Here is a 15,404-nt window from a genome sequence, read left to right as displayed (position 1 = left end):
AAGCCATGCTGTGGCAGTGTCCCACATACAAAAAAAATAGAGGAAGATTGGCACAGATGTTAGCTCAGGAACAGTCTTCCTCACACACACACAAAAAACCAAAAACCCAATAAGGAAAGGTTTAGTAAATTATAAATGGGATCATTAAGAAGCCACGTGCCATTTCACTTCAGGAACCATTTGAGCCACTAACAACCCATAAAGGCTGACTTTAGGAAGCTTTATTTTATAACCGAAGGGGTCCTTCTGTGGAGAAACTTTCCATGTCCCAATCCCAGGGTAGTAGCTACATATATCCTAAGTGTTGTTGTCTGGGATTGGCAGCTGGGATTTTGTTAGACCTAACTTCAGTCCACTATTGGATCTACTAGTTCCCTGACTCAGGCCTGCTCTGTGGAGCCTTTGTGAGTGGATGCTGAGCAGCCTAAAACAACAGCAAGTTCCTTTTATGTTTTTTCCACCCAGGAGTGGTGAAAGGGCATAGGAAGGAGTCTGGAGAGCTGTACTACAGCATTGAAAAAGAAGGCCAAAGGAAGTGGTATAAGCGAATGGCTGTCATCTTGTCCTTGGAGCAAGGGAACAGACTGAGAGAGCAGTATGGCCTTGGCCCATATGAGGCAGTAACACCTCTCACCAAGGCAGCAGATATCAGCTTAGGTAAGACCATTGTTTCCTGAACAACTGCCTCTGGGACCCTGCTCTGCTAGTAGTGGGAAGAGTGGTTTCTAGAGCAGTCAGTAATGCTGCCTTAAGTCTTATTATTCCTATGTGATTTATGAGATGGTAATGAGCTGTCATTTGGAGCCACTGCCTATCTCTCTTTCCTTCCCAGGACCAAATAGTAAATCCTCAGATTTTTCTGATCTCCCCAGTTCTGTAGGGGACCAAACACATATCAGTCATGGCAGGACTGAAACAGAAAATATGGTGACCTTAAAAGAGGCTTCTTGCTCCCATGGGAGGTAGAGGAAAGGACCTGGTGGTATCTAAATCAGGCTTTGCCCAGCATCTTGGAGTTGAGGGTGTCAGACCATGGGAGTTGACCAATCTCTGGCTTATCCTATCATAGACAATTTGGTGGAAGGGAAACGGAAACGACGCAGTAACATCAGCTCCCCGGCCACCCCAACTGCCTCCAGCAGCAGCAGCACGACCCCTACCCGTAAGATCACAGAAAGCCCTCGTGCCTCCACGGGAGTTCTTTCAGGCAAAAGAAAACTTACCACTTCTGAAGAGGAACGGTCCCCTGCCAAGCGAGGCCGGAAGTCTGCCACTGTGAAACCTGGTGAGTGCTCACTTTTGCCTCATTCTCCCTCAGACCATGGTGGGATGCAAGATCAGCTGCTGGAGAGATGGAGCCTGATATGGGGCAATGGCCCCTCTGTCCTGGCTGCAAAGTTGGGGTCCCACACAAGCCCACAGGTGGTACTCAGACAGCTTACTGCATCCCCCTTCCCCATCCCCCAGCAGAGTCTAGTGGGGGTAGATAAGAGGCCAGGTCTTGATGGGAAACATTCGCTGATTCCTATGTAGGTTCTAGGAGGGAAAGGAGTACTGTATTTTAAGCAGATTCAAAATAGGTGACATTTGTCTTAGATCTCTTCCTTTAGCTGGCACCATGTTCTACCTCTGGAAGCTCTGCTCCTCTCTCTCTCGTGCTCAGGGCCCTATGGCTTTCCCGAACTTCTATTGAAAGTTAGTACCTCAGCCTGCGTCTCCCCTCTCCCTGCTATCCCCCAAACAACCCCTTTCCAATCCCTTATGTTTCATGTTAACAGAAGAGTTCAATCTGTTGTTTACTGAGTCTCTACTATGACCCAGCCCCAGCCACTGTGGGTTCTGGAGACACAGAGGTAAAGTCCTCAGTGTCTGCCCTGAGGGAGCTCTCTTAGTCTAGCAAACTGAGGAGGTTCATGAGTTGTTACATTGTCTTGGCACTGGAGCTCCTTTTGTTTCCTGTGTATTTGAGTTGTGTCATCTCTGTATCCATCCAACACCTCTACTGTGTTTCAGTGTATGTGAGGCATGGAACTAAGTGCTTCATATGTATTACTTCATATAATCCCTATGAGGTATAGGTGCTAGACAATTCATTTTCAGTTGAAGAATCTGAGGCATGGAAAAGATGGCTAACTTTCCCAAGGTGACATAGTAATCCAGAATTTAAACTCAGGCAGTCTGACTTTGAAGTCCAGGCTTATACATACTACATCAGACTGTTCTCTTGCTGCTGGTTTTATTTTAGGGAGGCATGACCTGTCTGTCATCTTAGCCTCCTAATGAGCCTACAATTCAGCTTCTCCAAGTCAGGTATTTGTTTTCTTCTCAAGGACTCATTGGGGCACTCTTAGCATGGGAATTCTGGGAGTCCTGGACTGGCTGGTTCACTTACCTACCCCCAGGTGTTGGAAACTGGGACAATTGAAGGACGCTATTTTGATGTGGTTCCATCAACATGTAAAAACACTTTATTACCAAGTATTCTGTGCACCATTCTGGTGAGGGTCAGGGATAGGGTGGGAATATCTGCTGGGGACATTTCTTGGTAATAAAAAAGTGTTTTACTTTTTAAGGCTGCTTCAAAGTATCACATATCTTGGGGAAATCAGAGCACTGGGCAGAGAAGGTGGGCTGAAGATTTACAAACATTTTTTACTCTTACCTAATTTTTGTATTAGAACCACCTCTTTCTTCAGATGACCTCAGAAGTATTTGGTTTGGCTGTATGAAAACAATACTAGTTGATTTTCATTTATGAAAATAGTGTATACATTGTCATGACTGTGTAAAATTTAAGTATATAAAATTTCTCTGCACTGTAAATTTGGTCCTAGGTTGTTGGCTATAGGAGAGGTCTTTGGTTTATAGCTCAAACAAGTTCATCAGGACATTGCCTACCCATCCTGTCATGCCCATGCAATGGGCCATATCTGTCTAGTAACCGTGCCTCTGTCCTTCCCAGGTGTGGTGGGGGCAGGAGAGTTTGTGAGCCCCTGTGAGAGTGGAGACAACGTGGGTGAACCCTCTGCCCTGGAAGAACAGAGAGGGCCTTTGCCCCTTAACAAGACCTTGTTTCTGGGCTATGCCTTTCTCCTCACCATGGCCACAACAAGTGACAAGTTGGCCAGCCGCTCCAAACTGCCAGACGGTCCTACAGGAAGCAGTGAGGAAGAGGAGGGTAAGGCCCTAGCAAGCCCTGAGGGCTCTGACATTTGTGCACTTCCTTCCTTTCCATTCACTTTATGAGCCTGGTGGCCCCCCTGACATCTCTAGAGGCAGCAGGGCAAGTGGCAACTGGAATCTTGGTCAAGGAAAACTAATTTAACCTTGCTTCTTGGTTTATAGACTGTTTTCACAAAATTTCTCTTAGTGGTTCCTCAAAACAATCCTGTGAGGCAGATGGGAGACAGATCTTATCATGTGTTTTACAGATGAGGAAACAAGCTTGGAGAGGTTAAATGTTGCTTTTTGTCCACAGTAATGTTGGACTTAGCCAACCCTGGTGGTCTAGTGGTTAAGATTCGGCACTCTTACTGCCATGGCCCAGGTCCGTTTCCTGCTCAGGGAACCACACCACCCATCTGTCGGTTGTCATATTGTGGCAGCTGCATGTTGCTGTGATGCTGAAAGCTCTGCCACTGGTATTTCAATACTAGGGTCACCCATGGTGGACGGGTTTCAGCAGAGCTTCCAGACTAAGACAGACAAGGACGAAGGACCTGGCCACGCACTTCTGGAAAAATTGGCCATGAAAAGCCTATGAAAGCAGCAGAGCATCATCTGATATAGCTCCAGGAGATGAGAGGATAGCGCAAAAAAGACCGGACAGGGTTCTGCTCTGCTGTACACAGGGTTGCTAGGAGTCAGAGTCGACTCAACAGTACTAACAACAACAAATGGTAGACTTGGGACTAGAACCCAGTGTTCATTTTACCCTACGACACTCATCAAGTCAGTCAGGTTTCTGAATACCCTGCCATCTTTCCCATTTGTGTTCTAGGAGCACCTGCCAGAGAAAACCCTTGTGGGGGCAAAGTTCATTCTCTTGAGGTCTGTGTGTAAGACTGGAAATGTGGGGTGCCCAGGGCCCCAGGGCGATTTCAGAGAAACAGCTTCTAGGCCTTTTCAGCTCTTGTACGTCTCTTCAACCTTAAACTAAATCTATACATTGCATTTCTATGTTGTCTGTTACTTAGGGTGAAGGCTGCAGTGGGGAGAGGTAAAAATTATTTCAACTGTCTAACGAGTGTGTGATCCAGGAGAGAAAATGGGCAAATACAAATGTACAGTCATGCACTGCTTAACGACGAGGATACATTCTGAGAAATGTGTTGTTGGGTAATTTCGTATTCGTGCGAACAACATAGAGTGTACTTACACAAACCTAGATGGTACAGCCTAATACACACCTAGGCTATATAGTAGTAATCTTATGGAACCACCTTCGTATGTGTGCTCTGTCATTGACCAAAACGTCGTTATGCCGCACGTGGCTGTATGCACTGTAACCGACTGACAGCAGTCTCCAAATGTGTCTGTAAAGGCTAAAGGTCCAAATGGAATGATGTTCTACAAGTTAGAGTTCTGACTAACTTTGAGTCTTGCAAGAGGGAATCAAATTAGGGAATGTGGTTATCATAAAATAACACCACTGCAGGTCTATGATTGTTGGCATTTTAGGTGTGTGGGTGATTCTTTCCTAATTAACCAAAACTATATCTCACCAGCTGCAGCCACATGGAGATCTGTACAGGGACATGGGAAGGCTGGTCAGGGAGTTGCAGTTAGGGTTTTTCCTATCTGGAAGGTACATAAAGAATCGTCAGTAGAGAGGCTCTAGGGTGTGGGAGCAGGTGTGGCGAGTGTGGGAGTTTTAAGGTTAAGTGTACCCCAAGCCTGGTTTGTCAGACAGAATTCAGATAGGTACACTGGAAGATAAGGTGTGTGAGGAGTTTGCTAGCCAAGAATATAGTTTTACTTTGATCATAAGTAATTAGGAGTCCCTTGAGTATTCTGTGAAGAGGTGTGTCATGGCATTAAAATAGTGTTCGTCATCTTGTTTTCTTTTGCTTTCACAGTATTGCTGGACTCTAGTCTTTATCTTCCAACACATTCCTTGCCCTTCCCTAGACCAGGACTTCACAGGGCAGATCTGTAGATGTTTTATTTGTTGGTTGGTACAGCATGGCCAACCAAGAAAGCCGGCTTTGGTATGAGATGCAGACTGTCTACTTGCTTAAAAATCTGTGAGCCTATATGAGCTCTCAGAAACTGAACTCATACAGATTCCCTCTGTTCCCCCTTGCTGATATATCAAATGTTTTTAATCCCATCCTTGTAACCGTGAGTGAAGGGAATTAGGCCTTGTCTAAATGAGAAGGAATTTGGACAGTTTTTTAGATGGATCTCTAGGTTTCTTGTGGAAAGTATGGTTATGGTGAATAGGTCTGCTTTATGTTGCTTCTTTATCCTTGGACATTGCCCCAACACCACCAAAATCCTCGATTTTTTTGGCATATGACTATTTATTTATTTATTTTTCCCCCAAAGCCCCAGTAGATAGTTGTATGTCATAGCAGCACGTCCTTCTAGTTGCTGTATGTGGGACGCGGCCTCAGCATGGCTGGAGAAGCGGTGCGTCAGTGCACGCCCGGGATCCGAACCCGGGCCGCCAGCAGTGGATCTCGAGCACTTAACCGCTAAGCTACGGGGCCAGCCCCATTTTTTGGCATATGAGAATGTTTAGAGGTTCCTCAATCTTAAGATGCCTGAAGACATTTATACTAAAACAATGCTCTACAAAATTAGTTTTCAAGAAATATGTAATATGTCTTGCAAATAAATGGGAATCTCTTAGATGTCAGTTTATATCAGGAGCTCAGTAAAATATTTGAATCCATCTTATGAGACATATTTATTAATGAGTGAAGAATATGGCACCTGGTCTTGTTAGGCGGCACACCATCGGGGATCCATCAGCCAGGGATTGACTCTGGAGCTGGATTTATTTAGTACGTTCATCCTTGATTTAGATGATAGAATTAGAAACCTGTTCATAGGCAGGATCACTCATTAGTCAGAAATAAATTAAATCCAAACTAATTGAGAAAAATTAGAGAAATGGACTGCCTATATAGGATAATATTTGATTACACAAATGCAAGGAAATGTAATTGGGGATTAAAATCTAAATAGGTCAGGACTAGAGACAGTCCTGGATTAATCAGACATAAAATAGAAGTCTTGAGAAAAATAAAGGGCCATGAGGGACCTTGGCAGTGACTCAGCAGTAGAGTATTGGCACTGAAAATTGTGACATGATATATTGAGATGGGTCAAAAGGATGCAGTGACGAAACTGAGAAATAGTCGTGCTATATTCTGAGTTTCTTATAACCATGTAGAGTTTCCAGTTTGAGTTTTCATTTTGAGAAGAATTTGAAAAATGCTAAATCAAAAAAAGAGCAATAAAAGTGAATAGGCCAGCCAGTCAGACCAAAACAAAGCTGTAGAGGCCTAAGTTTGGGGCATCAGCACTGCCTGAGCAGCTGCAGCTGGCAGGGAGGGCACCAACATGGGGAGCCATCTCTGCAAGGGGTCAGCTTTACAGGTTTTCCCATTGGGTGTGAGGGGGAAGGGAAGTGGTCCTGGCATTGAACTTTTATGCATTTGGTTGGGTTTTTTAAATTTGTGATAAGTTCATTAGAACTTAATTTCTCAGAACTCCTAATTAACTAAAATTTCTAATGTCTTTTTCCTTTTTTTTTTTAATGTGTATTTATATATGAGAGGAGCAGATGACAAGAAAACAAGCACAAATTAGATATTTGGTCAAAAGAAGCAATTTCTAATTGCCTAGGGTCATTACAGCTTCAGCCTCATCTCTCATAACTTCTACTTCACCCTCAAGACTGTAGAGCAGTCATTGATGTTCAGTGTCCTGAGGTACTTCAAGATCATCAAAGGTAGATAGTTTTCAATAAAAAGGTTGGAAAAGGATTTTCTGGCTAACCTTTACTTAATCAGTTAAATTTTAGAAACCCTACTTTGAGCATTCTGGTTTATCAGAGTTTTACAGGGGGTAGAAATGCTGATGAAGGGGGAATTTGAAGGCTTTATTGTAAAAAGTGCTAATCAGCTATTCTTCATCTCCACAGAAGGCAGAATTAGAGGAAATGGGCTTAGATTGTAGGAAAGATTTAGGGTAGACATAAGGAAGAACTTCCTGATGGTAAGGGTTACTCAAATTGGAATACATTACTATGGGAAGTGGTTGTGTGTCCATCCCAGTGAACAGTCCCATGACTTAGTCTTAGTGCAGAAACCTTGGATGTTTTTAGGTCTAGGACCTACCTCCATTTCTCATCTTCCCCACTCCTCCTGCTCTTGTCCCTTCTTTTGGCAGCATTTTATAGGCCTTAGGACAGATCTCTTTCTGACCCATGGGGAAGCCCTTGGCCTGTCTTTGGAATACAAAGCTGTGGAGATAGCTGGGGAAGGGAAAAGGGGGCAGTCAGAATCAGGCATAAAGTGGCAAATAAGAAACCAACTAGTAGTAATTATTATCTTGGTTATCTCTTTTTTTAATATAGAATTTTTAGAAATTCCTCCTTTCAACAAGCAGTACACAGAATCCCAGCTTCGAGCAGGAGCTGGCTATATTCTCGAAGACTTCAATGAAGCCCAGGTGAGGAGTTTGTTTGTGTAGCCTCCTAGAGGGGCAGTGATGAGAAGAGGCCTGAGAGAGGTTGAAGAGGTTGGATATAGTAGCTCGAGATTTCCAGAACTGGGACACTGCCAAAACGTTGTTGCATGAAATAGAATTTTTACTGCGTATAAGGAAGAAAAGTTAGAACCTTGGGTTAGTTAATGGCTATGATTCTGTTGCTGGGGCAAAAGCAGATTAAAATTTGTGTTTAATAGAAATCTCGATTACAGAGATGTTCTTATCCTGAAAGGCTGAATACAGGTGGTTTGGTTGTCCCTTGAGGATTTAGGCCCCCAGAAAGCTGCAGGTGAGGCAGAAAGAATGTCTAGGGAAGCCATTTGGGCCTTTCATTGGGAAAAGAGGCCTTGGGCAGGACAGGTTCAGTCACATTTTGGATAATATTTGGAAGTGTTCAGATGTTCTCTATGACTCATTATGGCTGCTATTCAAGGGCTTTCCACAGAAGTCACCAGACGCCATTTGTGCTATTCCTTTTTTTCCAGTGTAACACAGCCTACCAGTGTCTCTTAATTGCGGATCAGCATTGTCGAACCCGGAAGTACTTCCTGTGCCTTGCCAGTGGGATTCCTTGTGTGTCTCATGTCTGGGTCCATGACAGTTGCCATGCCAACCAGCTCCAGAATTACCGCAATTATCTGCTGCCAGCTGGGTACAGCCTTGAGGAACAGAGAATTTTGGATTGGTGAGTATTTGAGAGGCCCTCTAGAATGGTAGACAGGAAGACAGCAAGCTTTTGGAGTGGGGAGGATCTAGGTGAAAGAGTACACATTTCTAGAACTAGAATGATTGTAGGATAAATTTGAGTGGGTTTGAGATTTTAGCAACTCATCTACTTTATTTCCCTAGAGTATATTGGTTAGGGACCTTTTGAAAATGTGTGAGAATTTTCATGTAGGTTCAGTATTCTCAACCTGTAAGGTTAGGGGACTAAGTTTTAAGCAAGGTACTTAAAAATATAGGCTCAGGAGCATGATTTGGCTTATTCTCGGCCCCAGGACAAACATGGAAATTAGAAGGGGTGGATTAGAAGGCCAGGATCCCAGAGAATACACATCATTCACAGAAAGGGGGAGTGGGGTGGTTTGCCTTAATGCAGGGCTTTTGAAAGCATTCAGATGTACCTGAGTCCCTCTGCAGAAGGGCTGTTGTTGGATATCTGTCATGCTCAAGTCCTTTCCAATTCCAAGGTGCTCTGTCTCTGACTCCTTCATAGGCAACCCCGTGAAAACCCTTTCCAGAATCTGAAGGTACTCCTGGTATCAGACCAACAGCAGAACTTCTTGGAGCTCTGGTCTGAGATCCTCATGACTGGAGGGGCAGCCTCCGTGAAGCAGCACCATTCAAGTGCTCATAACAAAGGTATCTGGAAAGTGTGTGTGTTGTCATTGCTCCAAGGATGTCCTTAGACCCATAGCTGTTAGGCCTTGTGGTCTAAGTCTCAGTCCTGATAGGTTGAATGTATCCATGTTTCTAAGACAAAAAAAGGACTACCTTCAAGAGGTGAGCCAACATGAGTGCAGCACTGAGCTATTTATGCTTCTACTGGTATCCAGTGGTGTATTTGCTGAACATTTCTACAAGGTCAGCATTTCTACAAGTTACAGTGATTATAACTTTTGGTTGTGATCAGTAGCACATGTGTTTGACATCAAGGGCTTTAGCTTGGGCAGAGTGGGATTACTGGCTAGAAGGCACATCTTTTTAATGGAGGGCTAAATTGAGTCTCCTTTCCTCATTCACCTTCCCCTACTTCCTGCAGATATTGCTTTAGGGGTATTTGATGTGGTGGTGACGGACCCCTCGTGCCCAGCCTCGGTGCTGAAGTGTGCTGAAGCATTGCAGCTGCCTGTGGTGTCACAAGAGTGGGTGATCCAGTGCCTCATTGTTGGGCAGAGAATTGGATTCAAGCAGCATCCAAAATATAAACACGATTATGTTTCTCACTAAGGATACTTGGTCTTACTGGTTTTATTCCCTGCCATTGTGGAGATTGTTTTAACCAGGTTTTAAATGTGTCTTGTGTGTAACTAGATTCCTTGCATGGATCTTGTATATAGTTTTATTTCCTGGACTTTTATGATAAAATAAACGTTGACTCTCTTTGGTTGTAGTAACTGGGATTTCTTCATCAATTTCTTTGAGCTTAATCTCAGAACAAATAGCAAGGCAAACATACTACCTTTTCTGCGGTTTTCAATAGGTTTGTTCATTATAGGACAGCTAGCCAAGGAAAATAACAAAGAGTGAATTTTAAAGTTTTCTGTGGCATCACTGTCAAAATATCCTGGGTTGTCTAAAATTTAATACTTCCCAAAACCTGATTTTACAGTTAGCAAATATTAACCAGATTAATAGTTGTGCCAAAAGTTGAGTGGAATTAGGCAAAGCTCTAAGTTTCCTGGCAATTAAAAAAAAAAATCTGTCTCTTTAGAGTTGGGCTCACGAACAGCTGACCTGTGGGTACTGTGCTCTCTCAGAGCTAAAACGGAAAAGGACCAGTTGCTGTGAATGGGCCGTGACTGTAAGCGTGATGGGATGACTTTCCGCAAGGGTAAACATGAGAAACACAGTGATAACACTTGGAAATGTTAGAAGCTCTACCAGAGGCCCAAAATTTTATAACTATTATTGTTGTCACAGTTGTTGGAAGCTATTCCTTTCCTGCACCTAGCATCATCCCTGTTGATGTCCTCTCATTTGCTAAAGGAGGGGTTAAAAATTTTTTTCTGGGCCGGCCCCGTGGCTTAGTGGTTAAGTACGCGTGCTCCGCTGCTGGCGGCCCGGGTTCAGATCCCGGGGGCGCATCCTGGGGGCGCACCGACGTGCCGCTTCTCCGGCCATGCTGGGGCCGCGTCCCACATACAGCAACTGGAAGGATGTGCAGCTATGACATACAACTATCTACTGGGGCTTTGGGGGGAAAATAAATAAATAAAATCTTTAAAAAAAAAAAAATTTTTTTTTTCTGCCAAACAGTAAATACTTTAGGCTTTGTGGGCTATTTGGTGTGTCAAAACCACTCACCTCTGCCATGATAGCATGAAAGCAACCATAGACAATAGGTAAACAAATGAGTGTGGCTATGTTCCAATAAAACTTTATTTACAAAAACAGATGGCAGGCCATATGCTAACCTCTGCTCCAGAGGCAGCAGTGGACAACTGAATTAGGGTATGTATTATGTGGCAGAAGATGTAGAGAGGAGGACCAGAATGCTGCATTCTTTCTCAGTTTGGAGGGAGTTGTTGTTCAACGAATATTGATTTTAGTTCATACTGATGTGAACATTAATGATTACCAGTGATGGTTGGGCCAGATTAGGAGACCCTCAACTCCTGTGGTTCTTCTAAGAGAGGATAATTGGACCTGCAATTTTTTTATAAGGACCTTTTTCTTTGTAAAGAGGAAAAATACTTTAAAGACATTATCAATAGCTAGAATTACCCTTTTTACCAATGTGAAATAATTGGAAGTTATTGGTAAAATTCTTTAGATTCAGTTTTGAAGATCCTTAAGGATGGAAGACTCTCAATTTCAATTTTCTGAAGGCGGAAAGAGGGTCTGTGGGGTGAGGGGAAGCCTATCTTACCTGATGCCTTTCTTGCTCAGTGCTAACATCCAGCAGTGGACCTATTTATAAATAAAACTCCTTTTTCACATGAGCCATAAAATAGTTAACTTTCTCATCTATCTTACTTACTGCTTTGTCTCTCACAGCTTGCCTAGGCACACAGTAGGTGCTCAATAAATGAACGTATCCAACAGATGTTCTCGATGTAACGATCTTGTGGTCAGCAGAGGGAGAGCTGATGCTCCGCTTCTTCCTTGGTGGGCGAGTTAAGAACTCGCCTAAGGTGGGCAGATCCTTCCACATGGGAACAAGGGGAAGGATTTGTACCCATGGATGTTCAGTAGTTGCTTCTAGGAGGAAAGGTAGAGCCCTCTCAGTAGACTGCAGACATTTGGTGAGTGGCTAGAGAATGAGATGTTTGTTTTGAATCTTCTGTTACAGACTTGGGAACACAGTGGGATTGACTGTTATTTCAGTTTGTGAACCAGAAATTTTCACATCCCGAAACTACAAAAGAAAAAAAAAAGAGCCTCATCAAATAAGCTTTCCCAAGATTTTCTTCAAAGAAATATGAATCAGGGCAATCTGTGATCTAGATAATGTCATCTTAAAACTCAAAAGTTCTTTGACTCTTCTGCTAAAATTGTTTACTTAGGAAAATATCTGCTTGATATTTCAGAGAGAGAAGAACAATAAAGTGCTTTTTTGAATGGGACAGACCTCTGAGAGAAGCCACTACCACTGAATCGCACTATTAGATTAAAAAAAAGTTTAAAGTTAGAAGGGGTGGTCCCCTACTTTCACAGACACAGCAGCTGGGAGCCAGTGAGACAGGACGCCTGCCGTAGGCTGCATAGCTAGTTAATGTCAGAGCTGGGAACCGAAGCCACGCTGCCTCTCAGCATAGCAATACACAACCTAGCCAAGAACTTAAAACCTATCTCAGCATCAGGAGTTTTAGTATTTTACTATGATGATGACTTTTACTGGGAAATAATCTTCATTAAAATTATTAAAGATGATCAGATACAGCTCTTTATCTCTCTGAGCTTTAGTTTCCTTGTTTATAAAATGAGGGTATTTGGACTAGGTGATGGCTAGACACCTCCTAGCTCTAGAATTCTACAACTCATTAAAAAGCTACACATACACGCAGTCCACTGAGTTCCCCAAGGGTTGTTCCTACCTGCCCAGAGTTCCACCAGCCTGGGTGTAATATTTGTTATAATCTAGTCGTAATAGCAGTTGAGCCAAATCCGAGTTGATCTGATGATTCCGAACACTGGAGAGAATCTTGAATAGGAGTGAAGACTGGCGGCTAAAGCCCTGCAGAGAGAAGGACTCAAGCTGTCTTTCCTTTTAGACTCACCAGCTATCCCTGTGGAGTGAAGGGGGCAGGGGGCATTCCTTGGAAAAGCCTTGCTCAAAAATTCTACAGCACCAGCTGACGTTCCCATATTCCCATTTCTGTTAGCTCCTGAAATTACTTGAGTCCATAGACTGCATGGCTTCCTATGAAAGTACTCTCTAATTCTCAGTAGGAATTTAGCAGCTGGTTTCAAATTAATATATTCTATAAATCATGTGCTGGGGTTGGGGAGAGCCTATGTGTTTTTGTGACATGCAGCTAATTATAATCTCAGTGAAATAGGGGGTTAGTTCAAGGAAGTGAAGAGAAAGCCAGTGTATATTTGGTGGGCTGAATAAACTACTCAAGCCTGAACTGTTTGTGAACACTGAGGCGGCACATAATTATCTGCTTCACAATCAACTGACACCAACATTTTTATCTTTGTATCTTGTTACTTCTGTGTGTATGTATTGGGGAAATGCTTTATTGACTCAGAGGGAAAGATCACGATTCCCCACTGGCAAAACCACCTCTATCCTTTGGACAAGGCTGCATACTTCCAACGGCCAGGCAGACTCACCTTCACCAGGATGCTCAGCTGGGCAGCCCCACGCTCATCCAGTGGGCCCAGGTTCTGACTGACCAGTGAGCAAAAGCTGTGACAGAGATCTAGGATTTCATTCAGGCAGTGAAACACCTACCCAGGAAACAGAGTTGGCATTAGGAAAAGAAGGTACATCTGTGAAATTAAAGCTTTGGGAAAATCTAAGAACTAACTTATTCCCCTTCTCCCACATCTGACCTCAGGAGCAACAATGCCACATGCAAGTCCTGCCAGCCCCTCAAAATGTAACATGTGTAAAGCATTTTCCCTTCCTGGCAAAAATGCTATCACTCTCTTAGTCACCCTGGCACAAAACCTCCACTCAAGCCACATTAAACTAGTCACCAAGTGGGCTCCTGCCTTGAGCTTTGCTCTCAGTGTTGTTCCCTGTGCCCAGGATACTCTGCTCCTTGATGCCAGTTCAAGTACCACTCTATCAAGGGGGTGCTCCCTTCCCCACCATAGCCTTTAGTGACCCCCTGCTTCTCTCGCCTGTACGTTATCTGTATTGTTCATGTGGCATTTGTTCAGGTCACCTGTGTTGTTACGGATCTGTGTATGTGTGTATGTCTTGTTTCTCCAACTAGATTGTGAGCTCCTTAAGGGCAGAGCCATGATTTATACCTCTTTGTATCCCCAGTGCCTTGCAGACTGTAAGCACTCAATAAATATTTAATGATGACCATTTGCTCCGATATTCTGTTTTTCCCCAAGGATGCACTCATGCCACACAAGGAGTCTATCTGTCACAGTGGTTCTTGGTTGTTTTCAATTCACAGAACCCTTTGGAGTGGCATCTGTATAACTCAGCTCACCCAAATACCAGAACAAACGTGAGGTCTGTAGCGCTTGTGGTGTGGCACAACTGAGAAATAAAAACTAGCTGACATCAGAGATAAAGTACAACTGTTATATTAGAAACTACATGGGCCGGCCCCATGGCTTAGCAGTTAAGTGCGCGTGCTCCGCTGCTGGCAGCCTGGGTTCGGATCCCGGGCGCACACCGACGCACCGCTTCTCTGGCCATGCTGAGGCCGCGTCCCACGTACAGCAACTAGAAGGATGTGCAGCTGTGACATACAACTATCTACTGGGGCTTTGGGGGAAAAATAAATAAATAAAATTATAAAAAAAAGAAAAAAGAAACTACAAGGGGTCATTTCAATCTTCCTGCTTTTTATCTTGGAATTAGAACCAACTTGTGAGCTTTGAAAAATACTGATGCCTGAGTTCCACTCCAGGGATTCACATTTAAGTGCTCTGGGTCCTAGATTTTTACAGCTCCCAGATGATTCCGACGACGAGCCAAGGTTGAGAATAACTTCCCTGAAGGAGATATACATCCGTACGTATGTACATACATACATACATAGACACACACATACATGGAGAGAGACACTACTTCAGGGGTCTGTGAAAACTTTCAAACAACTGGATGATCCTGATCCAAAAGATTTCTAAGGAAGTAAATGCCATATGCTTTTCATTGGTCTTTCTGTGCTGTCAGAAAGGTTTTTAAAATTTCTTTAAATTCTTCTGAGAGTTAAGCACATATTCTTTCATCTATAGCTGCTCACCACATCCTATGATATAATATTTCAGAAATTCAAAGACATTTATGTTCCCTTTTAACATTCCCTTTTAGTTTTGCTTTGTGAGTTGTTAAAAATGTTGAAAAATGGAGACTGAACAATTGTTTAATGATAGTTCCATATCCTGGGAACTCAGAGGCCTAAGGGAGCAGTCAGGCTAGAAGCAGTGTGAGGAAACCACCAGTCCTACTTACAGGTTTCAACAGGATAAAGGACTGAGCCAGCAAATTGCTCAGGAAGTGGTCATGAGCCAGTCGGATGCTTTCAAAGTCTCGGGTAGAATTGATTTGATGAAGCAGCTGTGAGAATTGTGACTCCAGCACATCTACCTGACAGACAGGTAAAATCAAACAGATAATTTTAACACCTTGCATATTCTAAGCACTCAACAATATTAAGATGCCAAGGACAGGATGAAATAAAAATTCTTTGCCGCTACTCATCTTCCTCCTGTCCAAGCCACTCTAAGGCTGACCAAAGACACCCTTATGTTGCCTAGCCTTGTAGAAAGTTATCTGACTAGTTCCTAACAACCTCCACTGCCTTGGCAGACCCCCC

General features: G+C 43.4%; 2 protein-coding genes across 15 annotated transcripts in view; one reads left to right on the top strand and one right to left on the bottom strand.

Moving 5' to 3' along the window:
- The window catches only part of TP53BP1 (tumor protein p53 binding protein 1), a 93,347-nt gene extending 83,509 nt beyond the window's left edge, over positions 1–9,838 (top strand). For 12 of the 13 annotated variants that reach the window (XM_087426188.1, XM_014780626.2, XM_087426222.1 and 9 more), the window contains 7 exons: positions 466–657; positions 1,070–1,285; positions 2,963–3,178; positions 7,592–7,686; positions 8,211–8,410; positions 8,942–9,087; positions 9,488–9,838. In XM_087426188.1, the coding sequence (XP_087282314.1) occupies positions 466–657; positions 1,070–1,285; positions 2,963–3,178; positions 7,592–7,686; positions 8,211–8,410; positions 8,942–9,087; positions 9,488–9,675 (1,253 nt within the window). In that variant the 3' untranslated portion in view covers positions 9,676–9,838. Of the gene's footprint in view, positions 1–465; positions 658–1,069; positions 1,286–2,962; positions 3,179–6,796; positions 6,963–7,591; positions 7,687–8,210; positions 8,411–8,941; positions 9,088–9,487 lie in introns of those variants that run through there. The other variant, XM_087426229.1, reaches the window with a different exon arrangement.
- A 965-nt stretch (positions 9,839–10,803) lies between these two features.
- TUBGCP4 (tubulin gamma complex component 4) overlaps positions 10,804–15,404 on the bottom strand; it is a 36,688-nt gene continuing 32,087 nt past the window's right edge. The window contains exons 15-18 of one of the 2 annotated variants that reach the window (XM_004421484.3): positions 15,041–15,175; positions 13,231–13,347; positions 12,486–12,625; positions 10,804–11,806 (exon numbers count right to left, since the gene is read on the bottom strand). In XM_004421484.3, coding sequence (XP_004421541.2) covers positions 11,794–11,806; positions 12,486–12,625; positions 13,231–13,347; positions 15,041–15,175 — 405 coding nt within the window. In that variant the 3' untranslated portion in view covers positions 10,804–11,793. Of the gene's footprint in view, positions 11,807–12,481; positions 12,626–13,230; positions 13,348–15,040; positions 15,176–15,404 lie in introns of those variants that run through there. The other variant, XM_087426342.1, reaches the window with a different exon arrangement.

The sequence above is a fragment of the Ceratotherium simum genome, chromosome 3 (genome assembly GCF_057802395.1).
Source record: "Ceratotherium simum simum isolate JZ-2026a chromosome 3, ASM5780239v1, whole genome shotgun sequence".
NCBI lineage: Eukaryota > Metazoa > Chordata > Mammalia > Perissodactyla > Rhinocerotidae > Ceratotherium > Ceratotherium simum.
Note: the sequence above shows the minus strand (reverse complement) of the source record. Positions and strands in the feature narration are given on the sequence as shown.